General features: G+C 40.5%; 1 protein-coding gene across 10 annotated transcripts in view; it reads right to left on the reverse strand.

Annotated features, from left to right (window-relative positions):
- The window catches only part of KIF13B (kinesin family member 13B), a 112,049-nt gene that overhangs the window by 9,921 nt on the left and 74,311 nt on the right, over positions 1 to 27,817 (reverse strand). For 4 of the 10 annotated variants that reach the window (XM_015859712.3, XM_015859711.3, XM_085544198.1 and 1 more), the window contains 13 exons: positions 27,212 to 27,311; positions 26,780 to 26,906; positions 25,103 to 25,158; positions 23,816 to 23,940; positions 21,840 to 22,016; positions 20,200 to 20,292; positions 19,063 to 19,215; positions 17,930 to 18,007; positions 17,282 to 17,335; positions 16,348 to 16,368; positions 10,708 to 10,825; positions 9,734 to 9,867; positions 5,208 to 5,276 (listed from right to left, as the gene is read on the reverse strand). In XM_015859712.3, coding sequence (XP_015715198.2) covers positions 5,208 to 5,276; positions 9,734 to 9,867; positions 10,708 to 10,825; positions 16,348 to 16,368; positions 17,282 to 17,335; positions 17,930 to 18,007; positions 19,063 to 19,215; positions 20,200 to 20,292; positions 21,840 to 22,016; positions 23,816 to 23,940; positions 25,103 to 25,158; positions 26,780 to 26,906; positions 27,212 to 27,311 — 1,305 coding nt within the window. The remainder of the gene's footprint in view (positions 1 to 5,207; positions 5,277 to 9,733; positions 9,868 to 10,707; positions 10,826 to 16,347; positions 16,369 to 17,281; positions 17,336 to 17,929; positions 18,008 to 19,062; positions 19,216 to 20,199; positions 20,293 to 21,839; positions 22,017 to 23,815; positions 23,941 to 25,102; positions 25,159 to 26,779; positions 26,907 to 27,211; positions 27,312 to 27,817) is intronic. The other 6 variants (XM_015859716.3, XM_015859715.3, XM_085544199.1 and 3 more) reach the window with 3 other exon arrangements.

Below are 27,817 nucleotides of genomic sequence, written 5' to 3' on the forward strand. Positions count from 1 at the left end.
CCTTGGGAGTGGGACACAGGAAGATAAGGGAGGATAAAAAAGGCCAAAACATTTCTTCGGCAACATGCTGCAATTGCAGGTTCATACTTAAGGGAAAGAATTCTTTAAGGGCAACATATATAAATAGGGAACTGTCTGCTTCTTTCCTTTTCTTCTTCTCCTCCTCTTTCCGAGGCACTTGAGAACTCCTTCTGTAGTAACACACAGGCAGTGCCCATCTCCAAGGCACACTTCCAGAATCCAATTTACAGAACTGGAACTTTCCAACTGAAGAGTGAGGTACTCTTTCCTCTTTTCCTTGCATCCTTTCTAAGCAAAGTGGAGCAGGAATATGACTAATCCTTCCCCAGAAAGAAAAAAACAACCATGGGGGACGAGAGCAGCTCTTATTTACGCAGAGATTGCCAGGCGTTAAACAAAACCACAGTTGTTCAAAGTCAAACTAAAGACAAAAGACAGACAAAAACCCAACAACTTCACAGTGGATCAAAATAACTTTTTTCTTTTTGGTAGAGACATTAAAGCTTCAGCTCGGTAAGCGAAAGCAGGAGGAGGGGGCTGCTCATCTTTACACTTGCTAATTGGAAGTGCACACTGAAGCAGGGCTCAGAGCATGCTGCTTCTATTTGGGATGAATGAGGAAGGAGTGGTGTGTGACTTGAGCTAGAAGCAGAGGGCAACCAGCATCAAAGCAAGCAATGAAGCCCCAAAATAAACACAAATTCAGGACTCATCACCCAGTGGTGTTTGAGGTCAGAATTTTAGATTCCTCTGGCATTGATCATAGAATCATGAAGGTTGGAAAAGACCACTAATATCATAGTCTAACTGCCAACCTACTGCCATGATCCCCAAAGTAAGGTGGCAATCTTGTAAGACAAAAGCAAGAACCTGAAAACTGTGACACTGCTTTGCACCTGATCTCAGAGACAGCTCAGAGCAATGAGGTTCAGAGAGTACTCTGACATGCACAGAAGAACCAACTTGGACATGCAAGGATTAACTGCCATTACAGAGAAGTGTTTCACTTGACATAGACAAGAGAGGAGAGGGATTCACTTTCTTCTAATACACTGCAAGTTCTAGTTGTAACAGAGGCTTATCACTGTGTTAAAGCAGCGGGAGTACTTGGCAGAACACTTATGCTCTCCTCTTTAGCTGTCTTTGAACCATGGTTGGTCCATCTTGGAAAGCAGCACAAAGCCAAGCTGTTAAATATCACATTCTAATTAAAAGAAATCGTTAGGCACAAGGCATTAGGGCTAATCCCTAGGCAGGCACTTCCACAGCACTTCAGATCTTTTACAGAGGGGCACCTGAACCTCAGCAACGAGCCAAGGCCCTCGAGTTCAGATAATCCCTCTTAAATACCTCTGCAGCCCAACACACAACACGCTATTTCCTGGCACCTCAGAAAGGTTGTGAAAAGAAAAATCACTGTTCTTGTTGCTTCTACACTACTGTGTGTCATGTGATACAGAAGGGGAATGATATAGAAGGGGAATTTGGAGACACAGACAAGGAGCTGCTGGAGCACATCCAGAGCAGGGCCACAAAAATGATCCCAAGGATGGAACAGCTCTCCTATGAGGACAGGCTGAGAGAGCTGGGGCTGTGCAGGCTGAAGAAGAGAAGGCTGAAAGGTGACCTGAGAGCTGCCTGTCAGTGTCTAAAGGAGGGCTGTAAGAAAGGGGACAGACTCTTTATCAGGGTCTGCTGTAGTAGGACAAGAGGACAAGGGGAAATGGTTTCAGACCAGAAGAGGTAAAGATTTAGTTTGGATATAAGGAAGAAGCTGTTTACAATAAGGGTGGTGAGGTACTGGCAGAGGTTGCACAGTGAGGCAGTGGTGCCCCATCCCTGCAGACAGCCAAGAACAGGCTGGATGGGTTCTGAGCACTGATGGAGCTGTGGGTGTCTCTGTTCAGTGCAGGAAATGGGACCAGATGGCCTTGAAAGGTTCCTTCCAACTCAAACCATTCTATGATCCCATGATTCTGTAACGGGCACCAGGAACCAAAGCCAGCTCTCATGCTGGTACCACAAAGGAAATCCCTTCCTCTGCCCCGTTTTGTCTCAGTATGTGCATGTGCCACCTCCCAGGAAATGCATCATTATGAGAGACTCAGAACTGAAATAAGAAGCAGCATTTAACGATAATTCTCAGTGCCTTTGATTTCTTTTCCTCCCTTGAAAACAAACAAATAAACAGAGCAAAGCGTTGTTTTCTTGTGGTTGGGTTTTCTTGTTTGTTTTTTATCTCTCAAACACCTTAAGTCTTGCAGCATGTAAATCCACGCAATCTAAAAAGTAAATACACCCGTTACACTTTAATCATTCCTCATCAATCGCTAAGATGATGCTCTCCTTCTGAAAGGATGACAAATCTCCAAACTCCTATGTTAACTTTGCCAGGCAATGTTTAAAAAAACATGGAGAAAAAAGCAATTATGAAAAGTGGCACTTGCCCAACTTTGGTGTTGACAAGAAACAGATGGGCAGAAACACCCTCACAAGGGGAGCAAAGGTTCTAAAACAAATCTTTGCTAAGAAATGTAGTGAAGTTACTGGGGGGGGGGGGGATATTCCAAACAACGTGTCTGACTATCTGTGAAGGCATTTACTGGATGCAAAATATTTCTGAACTGAGAGCCAAATTTTGTCATTAAACGTGTGCAGATATTGACTGTGAAAGCAGACACATTTATGCAAAGGCAAAACATGACCCTTTTACCGCGATAATTCTTGGCACAGTTTCTTCAACTGAGCTGACAAAACATGGAGTACGAGAAGACATGAAAGCAATACACTTTAAAGCATCTTTGAACCTCCATGGAATAAAAATTGTCTTTTTCCTGTGAGCTGCTTCTTTGTACTGTGGGTTTAGAAGGATTTCTCAGTGTGTTTGCACAATATTTTCTGGTCAGATTGGAGGCCAAAGTGAACGTGCTTTGGGATAACCAAAAGCCACATCATTATCAGTGATGAGAGAAGTTTGATGACACCAAGCTATGTGGTGTGGTCAGTGCACCAGAGCAATGGGATGCCATCCAGAGAGACACAAACAGGCTGAGCAGTGGGCCCAGGTGAACCTCATGAGGTTCAACAAATCCAAATGTAAGGTCTGCACCTAGGTTCAGGCAACCTTCACTACCAATACGTAATGGCTTCAAGCTCTAAGAGAGGAGATTTAGGTTAGATACAAGGAAAAAATATTTTACAGTGAGGGTGGTGAGGCACTGGCACAGGTTGCCCAGAGATGTGGTTAGTGCCCCATCCTTGGAGCCTTTCAAGGTTAGGCTGGATCAACCCCTGGGCAACCTGATTTACCTGAGCACGTCCCTGTTCACTGCAGGGGAGCTGGACTGGGTGACCTCAAAAGATCTCTTTCAACACTAGGGATTCTATGATTCTATGAAATCTAGAGACCAGTTTGGTACGTTGGTGAGCTTGAAAAGCAAACTTGTATCTCACTCCACTTGCATTAAAATTAACCCTAAATTGACTTTTTCATCCTATATAGTACATACATATAATGCAACCTCTTCAAAGGACTCAGAAAAATACATTTGGTCTTTCACCATCATTAAAGATTTTGTAAAACGATTGTGATGACAGTGGCTGACGGATTCAGTGCAGAGCCCTTTGCCTCAATTTTACCAGTTGAAAACCATTCATTGTTAATAAGCAATATGCAGTAAGCAGTGGATCAGTGCTTCCAATTATCCATCAGAGAAGGCCACCAGGTTGGTCAAGCATGATTTCCCCTTGGTGAAATGGACATTTTTCCATGTTGACTACTCCTGATGACCTTCTTATCTTTCAATTGTTTGGAGATGGCATCCAGAACAAGTTGTTCCATCACCTTTCCAGGGATGGAAGTGAGGCTGATTGGCCCGTAGCTTCCCAGATCATCCTCCTTGCCCTTCTTGAAGACAGGTGTGACTATCTTGGCTATCCTTCAGTCTTCAGGCACCTCTCCCGTTCTCCAAGGCCAGCCAAGGTTATAACTGATGCAGTCCTATAAGGATATCATCAGAAGAGTCCGCCGCTGCTGTCTCTGCCTTACCATCTGCTGACTGAGCTCAAGGACTGTCAGTCTGACAGTATTACATACACATCACCATTTAAAACCAGCTATTGGAAATTTCTCCAGCAGGGCATGACAGTTGCTTCATTAAATGTGGATTTGATTCAGTTTTGAGCAGTCAGGATAAAATCCTGGCAAAACAAACAGCAATTCAGTAAGAATTCTGAACAAAGCCAACAAAGTGGAGGTGTTCAAGGCCAGGTTGGATGGATGGGGCCCTGGGCAGCCTGGTCTGGTATTAAATGTGGAGGTTGGCAGTCCTGCCTGTGGTACAGAGGGGAGGTTGGAGCTTCATGATCCTTGAGGTCCCTTCCAACTCAAGCCTGATTCTGTGATAAAGATCCACCCAGGCCCAATATTCCTACTTAACTGCCTAATTTAAAATCACTTTAAAGTCATCAGTCATCCAAGTACAAAACCTGCAATCCACAAGGAGATCCAAAATTCAGAAGTTGTATTTGCCAGTTTGTTTGCTATTTTTCCTAAAGAAACTATATTTAAATATCAACTAAAACCTTTTTGTTTCACCTTCCTAACATGGAACATTTCAGCCTGTAATAATACTTTCGAATTCCACATTTCTAATGTACTTTGTGCAAAATTAAACATACATCATTTCCTATGCAGTTATTTCCAGGCAAAAAGATTAAAAGGGCAATTTGTTACCATTTTCAAGTTAGTTCACAAGGAAGTTCCAGAGGTTTTCACTAAGCAGTTTAAAAAGCTAGTTTTCCATACTCATTCTCATTAAAAGCTATGTGAAAGAGGATGATAGGGAAAACTGAACTTAGAAAGAAATCAAAACACGAATAGCTCAGTCACGAGATCTAAACACACACGAGCCCAGCCAGGCAGATAAGGTCTGTTGAAATATGCTGATTATAGCATCCCAATGGCTCTTTATGTGAAAAAAGCCTTCTAGATTTTAAAGAAGGTTCTCCAAGGCCACGTTATTTACATTTGCTTAACGAAAGTACGTTCTAGCAATTATATGATGCACCATATACAGCCATGAAACTACTGCCAGTTTTTAATCCACTGCCAGAAAAAGTCTTTTGTCAATTCAGGAAGCTTTTCATTAACTGCATTACATTATTTATTTTTTTAGATTAATTACCATGTCTGTACCAGAAGGTGAAAGAACAAATTGAGAGCTGTCCTCTCCCCGTGTCACAAGTCTGGGTTTCTATACCACAAAACAAAAGTGAATTAGATTAGTGCATGGAAATTCAAAGGGTTTATTTATTCCTTTAAAGAGATCTGTGACTCCAGATCTCTCTTTGAAGCCATGTGCCAACAAAGATGTTTGACCATCCAACAAGGACTGTATGAAGGTGACCACTTATCACACGCACATTGGTCAGAAGAGTTTGCTTTAGCCACAGCAATGTCACAAAGCAGAAAGTGAAATACAATATGTACATTTTTAATGTCAGAACCCAACAGTGCCCTAAAATGTAATTATACAGGCAGTTCCTGGAGATCATCAGGGTCATAAGGTAAGGAGCACCAATTCTGCTTGGTGCACACTACGAAAGCCTCAGCATCTTAATAAAAGAGACAGGTGTCGAGAGCGTGCACATAATGTAATCATGCACAGATAGACAAACCTCTGATTCTCCATCCACCTGCATATTTCAATATTCTAAACTTTTCCTGATCAGCAACAAGGAGTGGTAAGGCTTTACATCATGCACACTGTGCCACTAAGCTTTTTAAAGAATAGACTAGAAAAATAAAAAGCAGTTGCAGTAATCCCAAAAAGGTTTAAATTGTTGGGGTTTTTTATATTTTTTTTTTACTTACAGAATACTGGCAATTAATTGAAAGGCGGCAGATAACTGATAAAATAGGCATTTTCTAACTTAAAAGTATATAAACAGCTTCATCAGAAACCAATCTTTTAGGTACATAAACAGCTTCATCGGAAGCTGTTCTGCTAGTTACATAAAGAATCCTATTATGCCAAATTAATTCAATCTAACTAATTAGAGAGCAGGAAGTTCTTTCAATTATTTTATGTGCTGTCTGAGAAACACACTTGAATACGAGAGCAGATTTCATTAATTGCGGTTCATTATTCTCCAGATTAGTTACTAAACTTGCATCAGAAGGTCAAAGACAGCAATTTTGTTAGCTGCCACCACCTTGCCTGGAATGGCTCTGCCTTTCTGAAACTACAAACAAAAGCAGCACTGGGAAAGACCACCTCAACAAGATGTTATGATAACTTATGTGTACTTGGTGGAGGTGCTGAAGATCCACAGGGATGTGGCACTGAGGGACATGATGAGTGGGCACAGCGAGGATTGGACTAGATGATCTTAGAGGTCTCTTCCAACCTTAGTGATATTGTGATTCTATGATTTAAGATAGATCAAAAGTAACAGCATGCGATTGAAATAAGTTGCTAAAATAACAGGATTAGATGTGTAATTTCAAAACAAGTGTTAACAACTCCATCTTCTGTTTTCTTGTATGGGATGAGATTTGGTAACACATCCACTTGGACAGCTGCTTGGTCACGATGAACTGAGCCACACTTAGAAAGCTGCAGAAATAATTAAGAGCTGCTCACTTTGAAATGATGCTCTAAAGCACTACGGTCAGCTGGGAGACTCAGCCTACAAGATGCATCTCCGTGCAGACATGCACAGGGACCTAACCCTGACAGCTGAACTGTAACATATCAGGGATTTAATAGCACAGCAGGGCAGCCACCCAGTTCAACATGGGTCAGCAGCACTTTTATGGAGCAGTTTTCATGACAATAGATACTCTCAAATGCTGTGACAGATTCGCACTGAAAAGAGAGCTTGAAAAGAACTCAAGAAATTCTTTGAGTTGTTTGATGAACTTGGAGAAAGGAACCAACTTGACCCACTTGGCTTCTTGGTATTTATGTTCAAAAATCTGCCACCACCCATCTGCTCATTTGCATGTAGCCAGGTAACAATGATTTAGATCTTTCCATTTTCCTTTAGTCACCTCCAGCTCTCTGAATGTGTTGTTTACTGACACAGAAATCCAGCAATTCCCTTTTAAAGGGGTCAGATTCCTTTGAAACTGCAGTTGAAATCTCCTTTTGGCTTCATCTCCCTGTTATGCTTTTTGTAGTTCACTGCCTACTCTCCTCCTGCACACTCAGTTATGTCCCCTGCTGCTCTGTATCAAAGTGCTATTCTTCCACAGAACTAAGCTGCACTGTTCCGTATTTTCTGACATACAGCAATATCATTTCTGTGCCCTCCTCACTCTGCACTATGGCACAGCCATGCAGGAATTACCAGCGTGCTGTCTTACACAGACAGGTTAGCGATAAGGTGTTAGAGCTGACTGCCAAACACTGACCCCATCGCAGGCCCCTGAGTACACAGCCATTTGTCACTGCCACCACTGGAATTATGGCCAGTTTTTAATGCTTGTGACCACCTTTACATCCCCAAGCAGTTAAAAGGAAGCAGCAAGAAGGATTACCAACCCTTCTACTTTGTGGCACTGAGGGATGTGGTTAGTGGGCATGGTGGGATGGGTTGGGGTTGGAATGGACGATCTTAGAGGTCTTCTCCAACCCTAATGATTCGAAGAGTCTGTGATGTTCAAGCCAGTCTCACTACATGCATGCACACATCATCATGCATTCACTTCTTGCGCAGCCTGGAGGAAGGTAATTCTGGAACAGTTCCTTCAGTTTCTGTTCTTTTGTGCACTGTGATTTCTAACAGGAGTGAAGAAGCCGTGTGCTGACTGAGAGAGCTTTGAAGAATATCTATATGGCTCTGGAATCAGTGAGGTGTGTTTGACTTGTTTTGTTACAAAACTACAAGCAACAACTAACACTGAGATTTAATTCTGTTATACTGATTCAGTGGTCATAGAAAACTTCAGGCTGCCCTGTAATGTGTTGAAACATCACTCACTCATATTTATAAACGAGCTTTTCTTCCTTAAAACAAATCAGAAATAGCATTCCTGCCTACTTAAAACTCACTGCGATCGTGACCTGAGTGAGTTTCCATAGTAATCCATAATATAAATTAACATTCCCTAAAGCAGATAGCTTTGTAGTATAAAAATTGACTTCAAGGCAAAGAACTGTAAGACTGATCTTGAACAGAAGGAAGAAGTTGGAACAGGTGGTTAGAGTAGAGGAAGGAAATTGGGCCTCACTTCTCAGCTCAGCTCTCATTGATTCAGCAAGAATTCAAGCAGTGGTGAAAGGCTCTCAGTGCAACTTAAAGAGCACCTATTTGCATTTTCTAATACCCAAATACCTTTAAGAAAGTCACCGTCTTCATTTTAATCAGCTACATTTCTTAGCTGAGTTAGGTTTCATGATCCTAGATTCTACACTGACTTTGTTGTAAGTAAACAGCCACATGAAAAATTGAAATGCAAAGTTAGCTGTGATTTGGGAGTAAAATTTGCTCATTCTGCTTTGTAGAGAATAACAGATGGTCGAACTCAGAATATTCTAAATTGGCTTTATTTTTATTTGTACTACGTCCATCCTAAGTTCCACCAGAACTGAACTGGTTTTTTAAGCCTTTGATTTTGGCTTATTTACCTTCTTACTATTTCACTGTACTTCTGACATGACAAAACAACTCCTTGTAATCGCAGAATCACAAAGGTTGGAAAAGACCACTCTGATCATCTGGCCCTACCATGTATGCATACCCCTTAGCTGTTCCTCAGCTGTAGCAACCAATGGAACTGATTTCCTGGGTCCAACCACAAAAAGGAGTTGCTTGGGGATTATTTTTTTGTAGTTTTGTCTAACACACTTGTCTGCACGTGAAGAGGTGGGAAAGGTCCACGTTAACAAAAAACGTGCCTCCAAAGCTACAGATGAAGAATTAGCTGAATGCTCAGCAAGGCACAGACCACGTGGGCTTCCATATGCTTTTATAAGTGAGATCTGGCTCCAGATTTATTCTCATAATGGTTTTTAAGCATTCCAGGTTTACACAGAGGAAGGCTTTTTCTTTATAAACAAATGACAGCCTCTCAAATTAGGAAGAAAGTATCATTTATAATGGGATTCTGTTATTTCATCTGCTTTCTTTAGGAGACAGTAGGGTTTTGCAGTCAGCTTGACCATGCAGTCAGCTACCTTTCACTGCACAGAAGTCACATACGGAGCATTGAAGTTTTGCAGCACAGAATAAAAATTAAAAATAAAAGAAATCAAGGGCATCTCTGGAATGTGGAGGAAATGAGAAAATGAACAAAAGCAACAGTACACAGCAGAAGGTAGAAAAGGGTGACACGAGCTGGGGCAGGGGAGAAGGAAGATGGTAAATGAAATAAAGAACTGAAATTAGAATTACATTTTCCACTTGGCAGTACACAAACAACACTAAGTGCACTTCATAAATTTTACTATTGTTGCTGCAAACGGTATTACCATAAATCATTGCTGGTAGTGTACTTGGCACTTCTAAAAAGCCAAGTGGGCTGAGTGTATCAATAAGTTTAACAGCTCCACTATCTCTGGACAGAATGGAGGGGAAATGCATCAAAAGGCTTTAAGACTAAGAGTTGGGTTTGCACTCCAACAACAAATAAAATAGCACTCTGTTGCAAGTCTAACAGCACTCATCAATATTACTGCGTAGCCAATTTCATTTAAAATTTTACCTGCTGTACAAGAGGTGAGGTCTGCCTGCCCTTCTTCTCATCTCTAACAGGAAAGAGAGACTTGAGCAGCTTTGGCATCTGAGGCACGAATGACTTGACAGGATTCAGGTAAGAAGCAGCAAGGCTACCCAGACCTGTTAGAAAAATGGAATAGTGTGAACAGATATGCTTTTGGAGACAAAAAAAGGTTATCATTTTAATTCTAGAACTACATCTTTCAGTAGCCAGTGCATTAGACAAAGAAAAGCAGTGAGTGTTTGCTCCTCCCTAGAGCAGGATATATGAATTTGTGTAATGTTTAACCCTTGGCACCAACACACAGAAAGTCTTTCTCATCACAGGGTGTGAAAAAGTTTGCTGTTTGCCATTAGAAACATACAACTGTTTAAAACTTGCAGAAGCAAAGTGAAAAGCAACAACAAAACAACCTGGAAGCAAAACTGAAAAAAGATGCTGGCACAACACAGAATTCTGCTGATAATTACAAAACTTACTGAGGGGGAAACATGAGGAAATCCAAATTAAAAAGAAAGAAGTTAGGGACATTCAGCTCTTCTTGCTAGTACTGCTGCTTTTATTACCCTACTCTCCCTTCAGAAAACCTAGACAGACAGAGAAAACCTCCCTCTGTATCACTGCACTCTCAGAGCACACCTACTGCAAAATAGACCTCCGACTCCAGGGCTGTTTTCCAAAACATTAGTAAGCTTCTAGTCTTGGCTGTTCTAATCACCTAAGAGACACACGTTCTGAGTCTAGATAACTTCAGACTTTAGAAACTGAGCTTCTGAGATGAAGACTGCATCTTCAGAAATCAAAACCAACTTGAAACATGCCTATCACAGAGAGGGAGCTGCACGGGCATTGCGTTGGAGGAGAAATCTGTATCTCTGAATGCTGATCAGCTCTGACAATGATGGGGTGACTTCACTCCGTATTTACGAGAGCTGCCTTATCTGTAGGAAAGCCCTTACCTGCATCAGGGGAGTGGTTCTGCTGCCCAGGGCCTGGCAAAGAGGATCGAGTTGGACTAATGCCCCTACTGGAGTTTGTGACACCTTGGGATATATCTTGCTGACTTTCCCATCGGCCCTAGGGAGGTAAAATAAACAAAAAAAAAGTTGTATTTTTCAAAGTTAGCACAGCACCAGCAACACTTACACACCATGCCAGCTTGCACAGCGCCTTCAACAAGTTAAGAACATGCAGAGCTGAGGAAAGACCCTTCCCAAAGGCACTTTTAGTTGAAACACCCAGTCCTGCAAAGCACCCTCAGCTCCCATCTGCACCAAGGCACAGGAAGAATCTACCTAGAGACCCTACATCTACAATATTACACTGAACTGTGCGGCTGTTTTGGGATTGACTGTGGTACAACCAGGTGATAATACAACAGTTTTGTTGGCCCCAAATTCCTAAATATTTTGTGTATCTGATCAGGAAGCATTCATGAGCGAAGTCTGGATGAAGTGTCAGGGAAAAGGGGTGAGGACAGACAGAGCTCGGAATAAGAAAATAAATATGACCCTAGACCTGAAGGCTGGATTTTAGTGCCTAAGGTCAGATATGGCTCAGGGGAGCTTCAGGTTGGATATTAAGAAAAAAATATTCTCAGAAAGAGTGGTGAGGTATTGGAACAGGCTGCCCAGGGAGGTGGTAGGGTCACCATCCCAGAACCATGGGGATATGGCACTGAGGGACGTGGGCAGTGGGCATGGTGGGTGGGTTGAGGTTGGATTTAGTAATCTTAGAGGTATTTTATGACCTTAATGATTCTATGACTCTATTTCTTCCGCCCCAACCTTATGAGTGACAACCAGTGACCAGTTTCTCAGCAAATGGAAAGAATCTCCAAGATATCACCTCGCAAAAGTGCATGAATTTCAAGAATCTAAATGGCAAAATCATATTTTCCTATCTCTATCATGTGGTAATATTAGAAAAACTTTCACTTCTTTTTCCAAACAAAAAGTTGTTAAGACAGGATGGTTTTAAGGCAACCAAACTGATATAAACTGAACTCTTATCACTCTTCAGCTATAAAGTTATGCTATGGTTTCTACTTCTCTGTATTATAGGGTGCCTGTATCTGAATCGTTCTTGTAAATGCTTGCACAATGAGATGGTACAGTGAACTTAATAGAAAGGATGCACTGCGGGTGGAGAGACCTGCTGCGCTTGTGACCAGAAATTTTATGTATTTTTCTGGATGGAAGAGAAGGGAAATACACCATTTCAAGAAGCTTCACAGCGCTGAACAAAAGGAAATAATCTGACCTTGAAACAGAAAAATGACAGGCAGCTAAACTAATCTCAACTGTAACTTGAAGTCATGAATGTTTCACAAATACTACGTAAGCCAGGATAGAAGGAATAGATTTCTCCAATGGGTTGAAGGTCACACTGAGCAGCCCAGAGCAAAAATCGTTTCCATTTGGATCTATAAGCTAGTCCCAAAGAAGCTGTCCTGCTTTGAATAGCAAGTAATGTACACTTTTGCAGTGCAGCACTTCACACCTTGAGTAGCTGTTTTATTAGACGTAGAGACAACAGGCTCCGTCTCTGTGAAGTAACATTTGGGATAACCAAAGGGTAATGGATGTTTGAGTTGACTGGAGGCAGTCACCCGGGATGTCAGAACTGATGTAACCCAGGCTGGGAGTAGCAGCAATACCAGGGTTTGTTTAGTCTTGCATTTTTGAGGACTTCGGAGTTTAAGCCCTTCTTGAAAGCTTCCTGCTCTACCATTGTAGATGACAGAGATCTTCTACCCGTACCTTAACCCCCAACTTAAGTGTTATCGCTGACCTGCAGCTCTTACATCTTACACACATCAAAAACTCATGCCTATGTCTGGGAAATTCTTTCCACAAAAAGCTACTATGGAACAGTCTCTCCTGTTGCACTTCACATAATCAATTAGGGCTCTACCACCTTGCATTTCAATTGGATCAGATTTCTTTTAGGTGATCTTACTATGCTGTCTTGGTTTCAGCTGACACAGTGTTAACAGCACATTGATAAGCTGGTTGCTGCTGAGTGATGGGTGTATACCCAGAGCGCGTCCATTTGGTGCCCAATATAGGACTCAGAGGGTTGAGATAACAACAGATTTGATCAGAGTGTGTTAAAACAAAATTGTTCTAAGTGGTAGAACAGCTTGATATCATAATGTTATTTCTTCCTTTTTCCAGAGATCGTTCAGAGTTTTTCCATGGAACCGTATTACTCAATACCTTACTTGTTATATATGTTCTCTGTTGTGCTATTTACCATTTTTGGGGTCAGGATTGAGGTTATCATCTTTCTACATGCTGTAACACTAATCAGAAGACTAACCTGGTATTTGTATTTGATATTGCAATCATCTTCGTACTTTGGGAACCATATCTTGGACACTTAATAATTTCACACTTCACTTTGTCTCCTTGGGGAACCAGGTTATGGGGGAGACAAATGGGAATGTTCAAACCACCACGTTCCTATCTGTATCCTGACTGAATATGTTTCAGGGTTGTTTTTTTTTTAAGGTTAAACAATTATTTATGAATATCCCCCAAGGCTGGATAGTGGCAGAGAATGTGGAATGGCATGAGCAGGTACCTTGAACAGTGGGCACCCTCAGTGGTTTAGAAGTCCTGCTGTAGGTGTTTAAAGCCAGAGTGGAAATTTCCAGTGATTTTACACTATGCTCCAAGTCTTCCTTTTTGGGATGTAGAGTTTTTCCTTAAGTCTACTCTGCTGTCTCCCACTGATGGATTAGTTTGAAGGAGAGCCATAATTCCCAAATGAGGAAAATCTCCACATATCTCCACAATCTCCTGTCATGCACCAGCTTAGTGACTCTGAAGTTTACAGAAAGTAGAATATTTGGTGGGATATGGTCACAAGATTAAATGAATCTTGAAAAAAAACATTTGGTTTCGTTACTTTTAGGACTGGTAATGACATTAGCCTGGTAATGTGGGTGTTAGGAAAAGGGGAAAGCACCTGAAGGCTTCTTTTTGGACAAACATAGCTTTTTCTTTTTTCTTTTGCTGATGACGACCCACTTACTAAAGACAAATGGACAAAGGTGGCAGGTCCTAGTCATTTTCTATCCACAGACCATGTCTAAAGGGCTTCTGGACATCACAGAGATATCAAAAATAGACTATGTGGGAAAAGCTTGCTAACTTACTAGAACACTGACTCAATGTAGGTAAGGAGCAACTGAATCATTCTGTGAATCATGATTTATTGAGTCACAAGTGCCCTTCCTTGACTGTTCCAAGAGAAATCATTCAGGCAAGTACGTCGTCTTTCTAGACCTGTTTGAAGAGTGATTCAAAAAAATGAGAGTAGATATGAAACAGAGCAAAACACTTCCAAAGGATTCATCCTGTACAAAAAGCATGGCAAGATGTAATGGCTTTTTTCCTTAGGAAAACAAGCACACACTTATTTTCCTTAGGATCTTTAAGAAATTTTACTTCAGTCTTGACATTATAGATGACTACATTTCCTGCATAATGTTAAGTATTTTACCAAACTACATAAAATGCAGGCCCTATAAACAGGAATGTGCACTTGAAAATAGGATTTGTCTGGCCAGGTACTTAAAACATGTTGGGTTTTGAAATTAGAAATAATCTTAGAGAAGAAATATTATCATCTTTGAAGGTCACCTATGTTTAGAGACAATGAGACACTCAACTCTGAGCTGACTTATATATAGATTTACCATTAGGTAAATCATGGCAGCATACAGAGAAACATATCTGTAAAAGAAAATAATAGGGACAACTGAAAGGGTCAACCATTGTGCTAAAAATGTAGAGAGGTAAAAGGTAGTTGATGAACGAAAGATCCTACTGAGTTGGTTTGAAAGATAACCCATCTCAATCCCTCAAAAGAAAAGTAAGAATTATTAACAGTTTCAGATATGTACGCCATATAGCACTCTTATTGCTTTGTGTGTTCAACTAACTGAAACACCTAAACTTTAAGTCTAAGCCTTTGGGAGCTCTCTGTGGTGTCAATACACTGAGACATCCCTTATTTTTTTTTCAGAATGTGTCACATCACACCTCTCCTCCAGACCTAGAAAGAGGTTTTTCAGGCTTTTCATGGGAGCGTGACCACATGTAGCAAGAAAAATTCAGCTATGACTGCATGATGAGTCCAGGTCATAATTCTGGTCTACCTACTTTAGTTGCACCTACATCACTGTTCCATTTTATGCTAACCCTTTTTTAATATATTTTGTTTTACAGGCAAATGAGTTCTGCCCATTCATATTGCTGAAAACTGAAGCAGAATCCACTTTCACAACTTTCCCAGTATCAACAGTGCTTTACATACAGAAATGAGAGTGTCCTTCCTATGTAGCTTAGGATCCACAGTAAAGGCAGCAGCAATGCCAGGAATAATAACATAAGATTGGAGAGGGAAATTAAGTAATGGAATAAAAATTTAAGAGATGAAGACTGTGTAAGGTTGTCCACTAATATTAACTTATACAGGCTGGACAGGTAAGTCCTGTATCCAATTCAGTATGCAATTACTCTACTGGGACTGGCATTTCTTATGATACAATAAACCACTTCTTTGTAAACAAAAATTCCTGGGAGAGTAATGATTCATCAGTGCTGGAGAAGACTTTTTTTTCCACTGAATTGCTCTCCAAGTGACAAAATGCAACCTAACTTAGCTAAAAATGAAGTCATTTGTGGATCCTTAGGTCTAAAATACATGAGATGCTATCACTAGCGTGCTTTACATGTGCTATAGGAACATTTAAGAATATGATTAACATTTCACTGTGGTTACAAAAGCTTCCATTCACCCTATACATGCTTCTATCGACCCAATGAAGCACTCTACCAACCTGCATCAGTCCCCGTTATCATCCTGAGCAATGGATGCCTTAAAAATAAGTACTCTGCAAGCAAGGAGAGAAGCTGCAGCCCCACATCACAGTGGTAAAGCGCATGACAGCAGCCACCCTAAATGAGGCAAAGAGCTGCAAAACCCCATGCAAACCACTAGCAAAATCAATTCTGTTTAACCAAAGCTTGGTACAGTCAAAGGGACATACAGTTATCCTTCTGACAGGAGATAAGAAGACTAAATATGGTTTTCCACTGTCCATATATATATAACTTCAAGTCAATCTTTCATAGCAATCAAGAGTTGTTAGCACTGAAGCTAGACAACCTGAGTAAGACGTGGAAGAAATGCTCACTCACTGTTCATCTCATTTCCAGGCTGTACACCACCAGCACATATTTGTTTGCTTTTATATAAATTTTTTCAGTTGTTAAAGGAAAGATGGGTCATTTCTGAAATACCTGCACCCTGTCCAAAGAGCTCTTAGAAATGCCATCTAAGTAGCTGCAGAATGTAACAAACCATAAGATGGCCCCAAGAAGCAGAATCTTCCTTGCACCAGTTCCACACAGCGTTAATGACAGGCTTTTCAATAGAAAAATCTCATTTGCTGTCTACTATGCAAATGAGACACCAACAGCAGCATCTTCAAAGCAGGAAGTAAAAGCGTTTAAGTGAGCAAAATAAACTTTATAGTGAGATAAAATTATTATCCCACTCATTAGGTGGACCTAATGCATTACCTCTGCTGGGACCTTTGGACTCTGAAACATGCAGTGAGGGAAATCGTTGAGGAGAGGAGAAAAACAAAAAATGTAAGTATTCTTGACTTTAATTTCTGCTTTAAAAACCTACAATATTGAGACATTCCACAGTTCTCTCTGAGCAGAAGTTGCTGTAAGCACTTGATTGCCTGCATATCTTTTAGCATTCTCTACATGGATCAGATGTAGCAGATTGAGCAACCAATGCTAGAGCACTACATCAAAATCCTATTATTCCGTGCAACTGCATTATGCATTAAAATGTCTTGTCACCACTAGATTCTCCCTTTTAAAATGACTACATGCTCATTGGGCAGAATACCTAACAGGAGAGAGCCCTTTAGTTTATCTAGGCTTTGGAAAATATGTTTAAATTTAATCTTTCTCTTTTTAAAGAAACACTTTTGATCTATGCCATTATTTCTAAGGAGTGTAATGGAGTGAATTATCGAATCACCCACTGCAAGGTTTCCCCCTGAAAGGCACAGACTAGATGCATTCTATTCTATACTAAAGGTGAACCTGAATTTAGACATGAACTCATATTATCCCCTTACACAAAAGGTTTGCATCCATTCAACTGAAAGCTCTGGAAGATAGACAGTGAGATTTCCCTTAAAAAATGCACCCCCAAGTGATGGACATCTGTGTTTAACCTGGTCTGTTTGACATAGGCCTGCCAATGCACATCCCACAGCTGTGGCTGATGAAAGCATGGAAGCCTTCCCAGGGATGTCTGGTGTTGCACAAAGGACGTATGTCCAATAAGCAGCCTCGAGGGTACAAGGAACATGTGGGTGTGCCTCATCTTTCAAGGATACTTCCCAAATATGCCCCTGCACCTGGTGTAATACAGTCATGGTAACTACTCCTTTTCAATAGAAAATTTCCCAGGAGAGCTTCAGAGACTTACCCGATTACTGCTCAGGTTATAAGGAGGAGCTAAATCTTGGCGGCTTGCAGAAAGCTGAAATGGTCAAGGCAAGCTGAATTACTTCTTAACAAAAATTCCAAAATACACAACTTGACAAACACAAGGAAGGGTGAAAGTAAAGTCTTCAGCTAAAGCAGAACTGAAAGTCAAGAGATGCAAGGTGAAATCCCACTTAGTGACTTAAAAGGGGCCAAAATTTGACTTGTTTTCATTATCAGCTCTACCAAAGCATTTCAATTAAAATGTTGGAAAGCAGAAATGTTCCTTTCTTCTTATGCTCTGATCAAGAAAAAGGAAAATGCTTCTACAATACAAAATTAAAATCGGTAGATATTTTTAACTTGCTTTCATAACTTCTAGAGAAAAAGTTGATAGATGAAAAACCTTCAGCGTTCTGCTTTTTCCAATGATGTGGATTTATGCAGGTACTCTAAAGCACACTAATCTGTGTGGTGAAAGTATGAATACATGCAGATCTTGTCTACCCACAGCGATTTACATGATGACAAATAGCACAGACAAACAGAAGAGTCAAGCAAAAGGAAATTTATTGCTATATTCGATCGGTAATTGAAAGATGCACTTGCTGCCCTCAATCTGCTGCAGACTCCAGCATGGAATACTCACCCGATTCACATTGGGAGAGCTCAGGCTCCTCCGGTAGAGTTTTCCTTTTCCCATTAGCTGCTCTTTGACTGCAACTTCCTGCAAATCACACAGAAGCAAAGGATAGAAAATACTACGCATGTTTTGTCAGAATCCAAGCTCCAATCATCCCATCTTTGTCTATACAAGAAAAATGTTATTAAACAGCTGTATAGCACTGGCTCCCATCTGTGAAGTTCAGTCTAATCTAAAAATTGTAAGTAACATAGCTAGAAGTGCAAGAGTGGAGAAACATTCAGTTTTTTGCTGATTGGCACACATAGGACTTTACAGCTAATTCTGATTCTAGGAGATGACTGCTACAGATGTGAAGACAGGCTCCTTTTCGTAGCTGAGCTCCTATTTTAATCCCTTAAACTAATTACATATGACAGGGACCTTGCTTTCAATACTTCCGAGTGCGTTGCACTTCACCATTAATTTATAGCGGGCAGGCACACACTCTGGCTTGCTTTGCATAACTTTCTTTTATGCTTGCATAATTTATATCCAGAAGAACAATTTTCAATATATGTTTTTCTCTTCCATATTTTCCCTGGTACACGGATCAAGCTCCAGTGTTTAAGATTAACCCAATCAATGTCTTACATACTCAAGAAAACAGGTTTGGTTGCTCCAAAGCAGAATATGAGCATACGGACTAGATGATCCTGGAGCTCTTTTCCAGTTATGATGATTCTATGATTGTGTGATTCAAAATGACATGAGCTCTACTAGCAACTTGGAAAATCTGTACTAAATCCTAACCTACAGAAAGCAAAAGCTCACATTGACCCTAACTGCTTTTTCTGATACATAATCAGCAATACATGGTCTAAAAACCTACCAAGGATAAGAGATAGTGCATGTAATACAAAAGTCTCAGTCCCCTTCACCCATCTTGCAGATAGTCGAGTGAGAACATCTTTGTAAAGTGAGCTACATTTGCCTCTTTGGACTTCTGCCACAGACACACTTTGTAAAGCTGATATATGCACTGAAGTGGGGGTCATGGTTTGCCAGCCATTGTACGCACTTATGAAAACATCTGCATTGTCATATACTGTATTGAGTAAGTACACAACCTGCTGTGTGTTATAGCCCTAAACTCAGACCTGGCGCAGACGATCCAAGGTGAGAATGTTCTCCACAGCCAGCACACTTCGCAAGTACTTCTCTATATAGGCTTCAGAGTCAGCCGAAGCTGCGTCTTCAACATTTGCTGCCATTCTGGCCAGTGCTTCCCGCTCTTCAGCTCCTTGGGCATCCTGGAAAGAAGAAAAGCAGCAGCATTCCTTTAGAATGAAAGCCCCCTCCATCAGTCCTGAAGAAAATGCACTTTTAAAAATATGCAGGACAGATTAAACACTGTTTTCCCTTGAATACAGGGGGAGATTCATATGCCTTGTTGGACTTCTCTAAATATGCCATATCATATTCAGAAATTATCACCATCACCTCAAGTTACATATGGTTCTTGGTGGTGGTTTTTATTTCCCTTTTCTTGTGGTTTTTTTTTTCTTTTTCTTGAGAGAGCCTCACAGTAAGACATTGCCATTGATTAGCTAAAGGGCTGTATTCAGATATCTTGTAATTATAAAGTACTCAAACACGTTTATGGCATTATCGACTCTGTGAAGGAAACAAAATTTCAAGTGAATTGCAGAAGGGAAAAAAAAAATGGGCATAGCTTGAGAAACATTTCAAAAGGGTGTTAAATACATCAGAACATAAAAGAGAGCCAGGCAGCAATCAGCCCTTTGGCTCTTCATGTGTTAATGCTTTACAAGTGCTCTGATAGAGCATCTGTCTGGAAGGAAGGGATTAGCATCCAACTATGAACATACTCAGGAATCAAGGATTACATTAAGACATAGAAGAATTTAGGGTGTGTGTGGGGGGGGTGGGGGTGGGGTTAATATTTTGTTAGTTTGTATATTTGGTTTTGTTTGCTTTTCCAACATATTTTCACATTCCCATCAGGTATTTCAACTACCTGTATTTATTCCTCTTTCCTTTAAAATGTTTCTTCAAGGACTTAAGCAAATGGATGCTCACTCAACAAAATACACGGTGACATTGACAAGACACACGCTGCTGCTAATTCTAAACATGTAAATAAATTTGCTTAATCTTTTGTAAGAACCATTCTTCATGATTCCAGCAGCAAGATCAAGTGTGCTTAAAATAAAGGAACTTTCAGGAAATCAGAGAATCTCAGCCAATTTCAGATAATTTGAATTCTTATTCACCTCTGGAATATTTGAGACTATCTCAAAAGTGACACCACAGCCAGGAATGGAACTTCGGTGTGACATTCTTCGGAGGAAGCTTTGTGCAAAGCCCTGTGGGGAGACAGAAAGGAAATATTCCTTGCTTAAAGGAAAAAACTTTAACACACTCAAGTGAAGTAAGTACAGCTGACAGAGAGAGAAGCCCAAACCAAAAGACTACCCAACAAATACTTAAGATTCAAAGCTTTTGACTTGGAGACAATTTATTTGCTCGTCTGCATTTAAGATACAGAGAAAGAATTGCCTTCCTTCACTGCAAGGTGACTGTTAAACCAGCATGCAATACATCTGCTAGTTCTAGATTTTTATTTTTTTTTTTTTTTTGTGGAGCCCTAGGTGACTTGTCTTGAATATTGACAAGTACAGGCATTAAATTCTTGACCAAAGAGATCGTTATGAAGGATGATTTAAGGGGGAATGGTCATTGTTTATGCTGACTTGGCGCCTCGCAGGGTTAAGAACTGGACTGTTGAATTAATGCAGAGATGAGTCATTCAAAGATGCTGCTGAGACAAACGCCCGGGAAAGGTTATCGATGAGGATTTTTCAGAAAGCTAGCAAGAAAGTTAGCCAGAAAGCTAGCAAGAAAGATTTGGTATTGGATAACAGTAAGGAGAAATAATTGACGGAATCTGCAGAAAACAGAATTGATGAAGACTTCACAGTTATAACTATAGACAGGCTCAAACTACTGAGCAAACTCCTCCCATTGTGCATTGTTTAAAAATCCCTGATCCCTTTCTGAGAAATGGCTGTTGCCTGAGAGCTGTAGTTCTTATATTTTTAACAGTAAAAGCAGTTTACAGTGGCCTGCAGGGTTCCTGGGTGCGACCACACCTCTTCTGCTCTTGCTTCAGATTTTAACTACAGAAGTGCAAACAGAATAACAATTCGGGCTCCTTGCTTTGTCATCATCATTGCTAAGGGAAGCTGGATTCTGAGGCAATGCTGAACAAAATCTTCCTCACCACCTTAAGATATTTGTCACAATGTGTTGCTACAAATAGAAAAACAAACTTCTGCTTTCTACATAGGAAGCATCCTACTCTAAACTACACAGAAATACAACACAGCTGGAAAACACAGAAGACCAAGAGTGATTAACTTGGAGATATTACACAAAAGGATCTCTGCTCCAGCTATTCCTTGCTTACCTCTGAATATCTGAATGAATACATAGAAACAGCACTGGTAAGTGAATATACTATAGGAGCAGGGAAACACACAAGTCTATTTGAATGCAATTTTTTGTAAATTAGGAACTCCAAGCTCAGGACAAGTTAGCTTCTTCTACTTTACTCAATGAACGGCGATAAAGCATGGCGGTAGCTAACAAAATAATACTGAGTCTCCCATTTACTAAGTTGCCATTAAGCCTTTAAAAATGCTGTATTACCGTCCACAATATAAAAAACACTATGAAAACCACATGGCAGCCTACATCCTCCTGCAAGCTGCTACTATGATGCTTCTGTTCTGGCACAAGTGAAAGAGAACAGCCACAGCAGAGTCTTGTTGCACAAACCACAGCCTTCCCCTCCTGAAGCAGCGATAAGCACAGGGCAGAGTGAACACATGAAGGATTACAGAAGATATACCTGTCTGCCATAAACATTGACGCAGATGCGTTTGCGCAACACCAACTGCATCTCTGCAGGATGGCTGAGCTGCACAGTGGCTCTCACAATAAGGTAGACTCTTTCATCTGCTGCTGTTCCTTTACTGAGTTGGATGCAGTCGTGGACTGTGGAATCCCAGGAGGCTTCTACTTTCACCTGCAAAGGGGAAAAAAAAAATGTATCCTCTAATAAGCATAATTAGGTGTATAATTAACTGTAATTAATTAAGCATAATTAAGAAAAATACATAATACATAAATTTTGAGAGTCAGCTTCTACATTTCAATCCCTATGAAGAAAAATCCCTGCTCTTTAGAAGAGGCCATTTAAGAAATCAAGATTGGTTTGCCAAATGAAGATGCAGGGATTAAAAATGCCAACTTGCTCAAACTCTGGAACATTTCCTCTTAATAAGAAGACCTTTGAATACCCAAGATCACCGCAAATAAATTTTGAAACATGCAAAACTGCAGGACTAATTGGCCTAATTTATTAAGATAAACCAGACAGCAACTGGGATTGCAGTGGAAATCTTCCATCTCACTGTACAACCTCTGCACTCAGTATTTGAGATCTCAAATATTTGGAATACAGAGTTGCCTCACTTTGTTGAAACACTTCGATCAGTACAGCAAAAGCTGGGTTTTCTCTCCTTGACAGACAAAATATAAAACATTAGAATCATAGATTGGAAAATACCACAAAAAAACAAGTCCAACCACCAACTCATCACCATTACGCCCACAAAACCACATCCCTAAATGATTACTTAATAATTTCATAATAATGATTACTGAAGTTTTAAATGCTTTTTTCTTGAAATCACAAGAAAAATAGTTTAGTAGCCATCCTTCCAGGCTTTTAAAACAGAGGAGTACAACAACAGACAATAAAACCAATCAAAATCATCAAGAATAATAAACATAAAAGAACGTAGAAGACTAAGGTAAAAAACCACATCCAATTATTCTAAACCTTGTAGCAGAAATTATCCACCAAGGGTTGTGAAGTTGTAAAGCAATGAGCTATGTGGTAAAATGAGGACATAATGCACAGTTAAATAAGTTAACCATAACCTTAGTTAAGATTGCTTGCTTTTTCAGCTGAAAGCTTCCATGCTCTAATTGGCTGGGATTTAGATGAAGGAAGATTCATGAATTTTATTTTTCAAAACGTGGTTCAGCTCTTAGCAAATATTCCTTGCAAACAAAGGTTTGCAAAAAGGACCACCCTTTGAAGAGAGGCTGAAAGAACCAGGCACGTTTAGCTTGGAGAATAGAAGGCTCCGGGGAGATCTCATTGTGGCCTTCCAATATTTGAAGGGAGCATATAAACAGGAGGGGCAATGGCTGTTTGTGAGGGTAGGCAGTGATAGGACAAGGGGGAATGGTTTTAAACTGAGACAGGGGAGGTTTAGGTTAGAGATTAGGTGGAATTTTTTCACCCAGAGAGTGGTGACGCACTGGAACAGGTTGCCCAAGGAGGCTGTGGATGCCCCATCCCTGCAGGCATTCAAGGCCAGGCTGGATGTGGCTCTGGGCAGCCTGGGCTGCTGGTTGGTGACCCTGCACACATCAGGGGGCTGAAACTGAATGATTGTTGTGGTCCTTTTCAACCCTGGCCATTCTGTGATATGATATTATATATGACTTCTGTGATATCTTAAAAGATGGGTATGAAAAGGCAATGCCGCATCCATTTTTTAAGATGGACAGAGGAGGCTACCCATCTTAACCACAGAGCTGTTAGCTTCATACCTGTGCCAGGGAAGATCATGAAGCAGATTATCCTGGAAACTATGCTAAGGCACATAGAAGAGATGGGTGTAGTATGAGACAAGCAGTATGGATTTATCAAGGGCAAGTCCTGCCTGACCACCCTAGCGACCTTCTACGTATAAAGGAAACATACAAAAGGCTTCTGAACTAAATATGCTAATCTGTATCTCTGCTTACCTCACTATCATGATGTTTTACAATCTGCAGTTCAAAGAATTCCTCCTCTTCTTCAGCAACAAGAGTCGCATCCCACCCACCTGCTTCTGGGTCATCAAGGTTATCTTGGGAGCTGAAGTCATCAGCTAGAAGCAATGGTGAATGCAGAAGGGAGAGAAGCTAAAACAATTTTCCTTTTAAAAACACCCAACAAGTTATTAATTCATATTTTATTTCCACATAGAAACTGCGCAAAAAAATGTGGGAACACAAAGTGAGCCTTACAAAGTACTCTCTTGTGCAGGAAAATCCTCTGGTTGTAAATATCCCTTCGCTTCCTTTTTATTCCTTAAATATCCTCTGTTCTATTTTGAGCATTGCTTCTCAGTTACACCAAGTACATTGCTTGGTTTTATCAGCTAGGTGATTTTTTTTTTCTTTCTTTTTTTAAATAAAGAAGAACTGTTGTTTGGAGAAGTACGGTACATTTAGACCATGATTAAATCTTTAGCATGGTTTTCAGGAACACACTCAACCTGCTTAAGTCCTCCACCATTAATGAATTATTAACTCGCTCCTCTCTGAAGCCCTTCGATATTTCAATGTGCTTTTTGAGGTAAATAAGCCCTAATGCAAACAGCACTGCAGCAAAAACCTCATCCCCACAGGCAGAATGCCACCTCTCCACTCTTACCTGATGCTTTTAACCCAAGCACAAACCCTCATCTAAACATCATGAAAAGGATTTGTTCAACCAATCAAGCACGGCTGACTCCCTGGTCTATTTGGGCTTGTCCATTTCTTGTCTGTGATTTCCCCACCTCTCATAACACTATCTAAATAAGTGCATCACATTGAATCTTGTATTTGAATTCTCAAGGCATTTATTTTTGTTATGCAGACATTACTAATGGCGACTTCCTATTTTCTGCCAAGCACCTGATAGAGACTTAATACAGCACCCCTATAATAACCTTGCAAGGCCTCGGAGCATTCCCAGCAATTACTTTTTCCATGACATCATGTATTGCTGTTCGTCCTGCTGGATACACACATTTTACTATTTCCTTTATACTGATCGAACATGTGCAGAGTAGAAGGGTTGTTAAAATGCACGGTCCCTTCCATACACAAAACACTGTGTGTTTTGAAACATTAAGCAAAATGTATCAGTGAAGAATGTGTCATTTCAAATTGATCTACCTGATGTTCCAGGCATTTCATCACTTTCTTAGCTTTAAATTCTACCACATCACTGGTTGTATAAAGTTTGTTTCAAAGTACTCTGTCCTTTTAAGAGCCACTTACCATTCAAGTCAAGGAAAATAACAGGAATGTGAGTTTCCATACCAGGCACGGGAGTCCTAAAATGTAAGACAGTGACAATGGCGGCATTTAAATTACAGCAGATTTACCCAGCACACGTACTTTATGATAAAAGCTCACAGAATATTACATTTAGTACAACTGCAATTCCAAGTCAGACCAATGATAACCTTGCCAAACAGCTTTATTTTAATTTACTGTTGCAGATTCAGAGTCTCAACTAAATTGGTACTTCTTTTCTACCAGCTCTCTTAGTATTATTATATTCTTTGACCTCTGCTTTCAGAAATGTCTTCTCCCTCTAAAATGCTAATAGCAAAATTAAGTTTACTTTCTCTGACGTACACATTTATGAAATGCAAACCCCTCTGCATTATTGATGTCAGCGAAGACAGCGGAGTTGGTTGGAAAATCCAGCAGCAAAGTTCTCAAGCTACTGATGCTGCCACAGAACAGTTGCTTCTCTGTCTTGTAAAACACATCTGTCCCAGAGCCCAGGCAGCCACAAGAGGCATGTTTTTCACAGTGTGTATTAAGGGATAACACACGTTGTGCTGTTTGTTTTAAAGCTACAACATAAATGATGTGCTGAAACATAGTATGAAGCATCAAAAACATTTTAAAAGACACCTAGCTGCAGCTGCAGCTGTAGAAGGGCTGTAGCCATCTCATGACAAACCTGGACATAATGATTTTATGGTGAATAAGAACGGGCTGGATTTTTATGTGATGTATAAAGCACACTGAACACTTCCTTTGCAGAAAATGTGTTCAAAATAGATTCTTCCCCAAGGAATTTTCCTGATGCTCCACTGTTTTCAAACCTAGCCCAATACTTCAATGTCAAAGACAACTGTCCTCCAATAAAGCTTGAGACATCTTTATGTTTCAGAAGCACCAATTTGGCTCTGGGCAGCCTGGTCGAATGGTTGGCAACCCTGCCTGTGGCAGAGAGGTTGAAACTAAATGATCTTTGAGGTCCTTTTCGACCCAGGCCATTCTATGATTCTATGATTCTAATTTTAACAAATCTCCATTTAAAACTCGATGACAGTCAATTCCATCAATAAATACCCTCAGAGTTTTGCTCAAAAAAACACTGCAGAAAGTTGAAAGCAACCAATGCTGAGGTTTGAGGCAAAGCAGCCTTGCTTCCTTATCTGCAGTTGTTACTCACAGCTGCTACAGCATGGCAAGCTCAGTGTAGTGTAATTTACTATTTTTAATGTTTAGAAAATTACATGGAACACTTGCTGACTAAACAAACTTTGCGCTTCAACCAGGAGCGCAACAAAATGCTCCTGTAGATGCAGTTTTATTATGACAGAGCAGCCTTTTAAGTGAATGAACTAGGTAATTAACATATTAGCTAATTTTTTAAAACGGTAAGTGCAGTGGTAATAAATATTGATTCCGCTTCTTCAGAAGGTCATAATTACTCTCTGATCAATAGCGGTTTCGTTTACTAAATAGCATTTCTGGATTTCAGATACACAGCCTAATAAAATAATATAAGCAAGAGCCCTAATTTTAACAACTTTCCTCATGCAGTGTAAAGTCTAGATTACAGAAAGCAACAAAATGGCAATGATTCAAGTCAGGAATAAGCCATGCATCATTTTTACATTCACTCTTGCATATGGCAATGCATGTTCATACCACTCTGCTGGAGCTCCAGGGATCCCACTGCCTGCAGAAGGCACCATTACAGCGTTCCTTTCTTCAGTGAGCGTTAGCCTCATCTCCAGAAGCTGTGCCTCCCGATCAGCATCGTCCTCTGTTTTATCTGGGAAAGCAGTATGTCAGTAAGGACAACAGAGAGCATTTCTGACTCAGTGCTATCACCGTGTGTTGAAGTTATACCATCTTCATAGAATCAAACCCACTTTGTTCAGAAGTTCAGCACACAAAGAAGCTCACAGGGTTGAAAACAACTGAATTTTGTACAGGCTTCTCTAACTTCTGTTTCACTGTGGTGGATACAGAGATTCAACATTTCACTACCTTCTTTTCTAGATATTACAATGCATTAAGAGTGCCTGTGTGAGTCTCAGCCTCCCACTGTTGTTATCTCAAGTGCATTTTGCTTACCAGGCTTCCCAACAAGTTTCTGCAATTGCTGATCAAGGTATTCCTGACGCTTTGTTAAGGCACACAGCCACTTCCGACGGAGCCTCTCCAGATCCCTATCCTGTACAGAGGAAAGAAATCATGCTAATTATTGACTCAGGAAAGCCAATATTTCCTATTTGTGGCTTAAATGTTCCCTCAACCCTATTGCTCATCTTATACACAAGAAGCAGATAAAAAAGAGCAGGCCTCTGCTGAATCACTTCACTCTTTTCTGCTCTCTTCTTTTTTAGAGGACAGCTTAAAGAGCAATGCAGAACAGCTGAGGATGGAAGGGAGGCTGCCCAACCCAGCCCTGCTCTGTGCTCAGAGCAGGTTCAGTTTGCAGTAGCCTGCTTGGGATTGTGTCCAGTTGGGATCTGGGCATCCCCAAGAATGGAAACTCCAGAACATCTCTGGGTAACCTGTTACAGTGTTGGACTACCACTAAGGTGAAAAAGCTTTCTTAGCATTATAGCTTGCCAGCTTAAGGCATTGCTTTTTTCCAGCTGTTATTTTCTGCTGCCCAGTGCTCAGCTGAGCATACTTCACTTTATCCACCTTCTTTGCTCAAACCTAATCTAAAAC

This window comes from Coturnix japonica, chromosome 3 (assembly GCF_054131305.1).
Source record: "Coturnix japonica strain WE chromosome 3, WE-NBRP24, whole genome shotgun sequence".
Classification (NCBI taxonomy): Eukaryota; Metazoa; Chordata; class Aves; order Galliformes; family Phasianidae; genus Coturnix; species Coturnix japonica.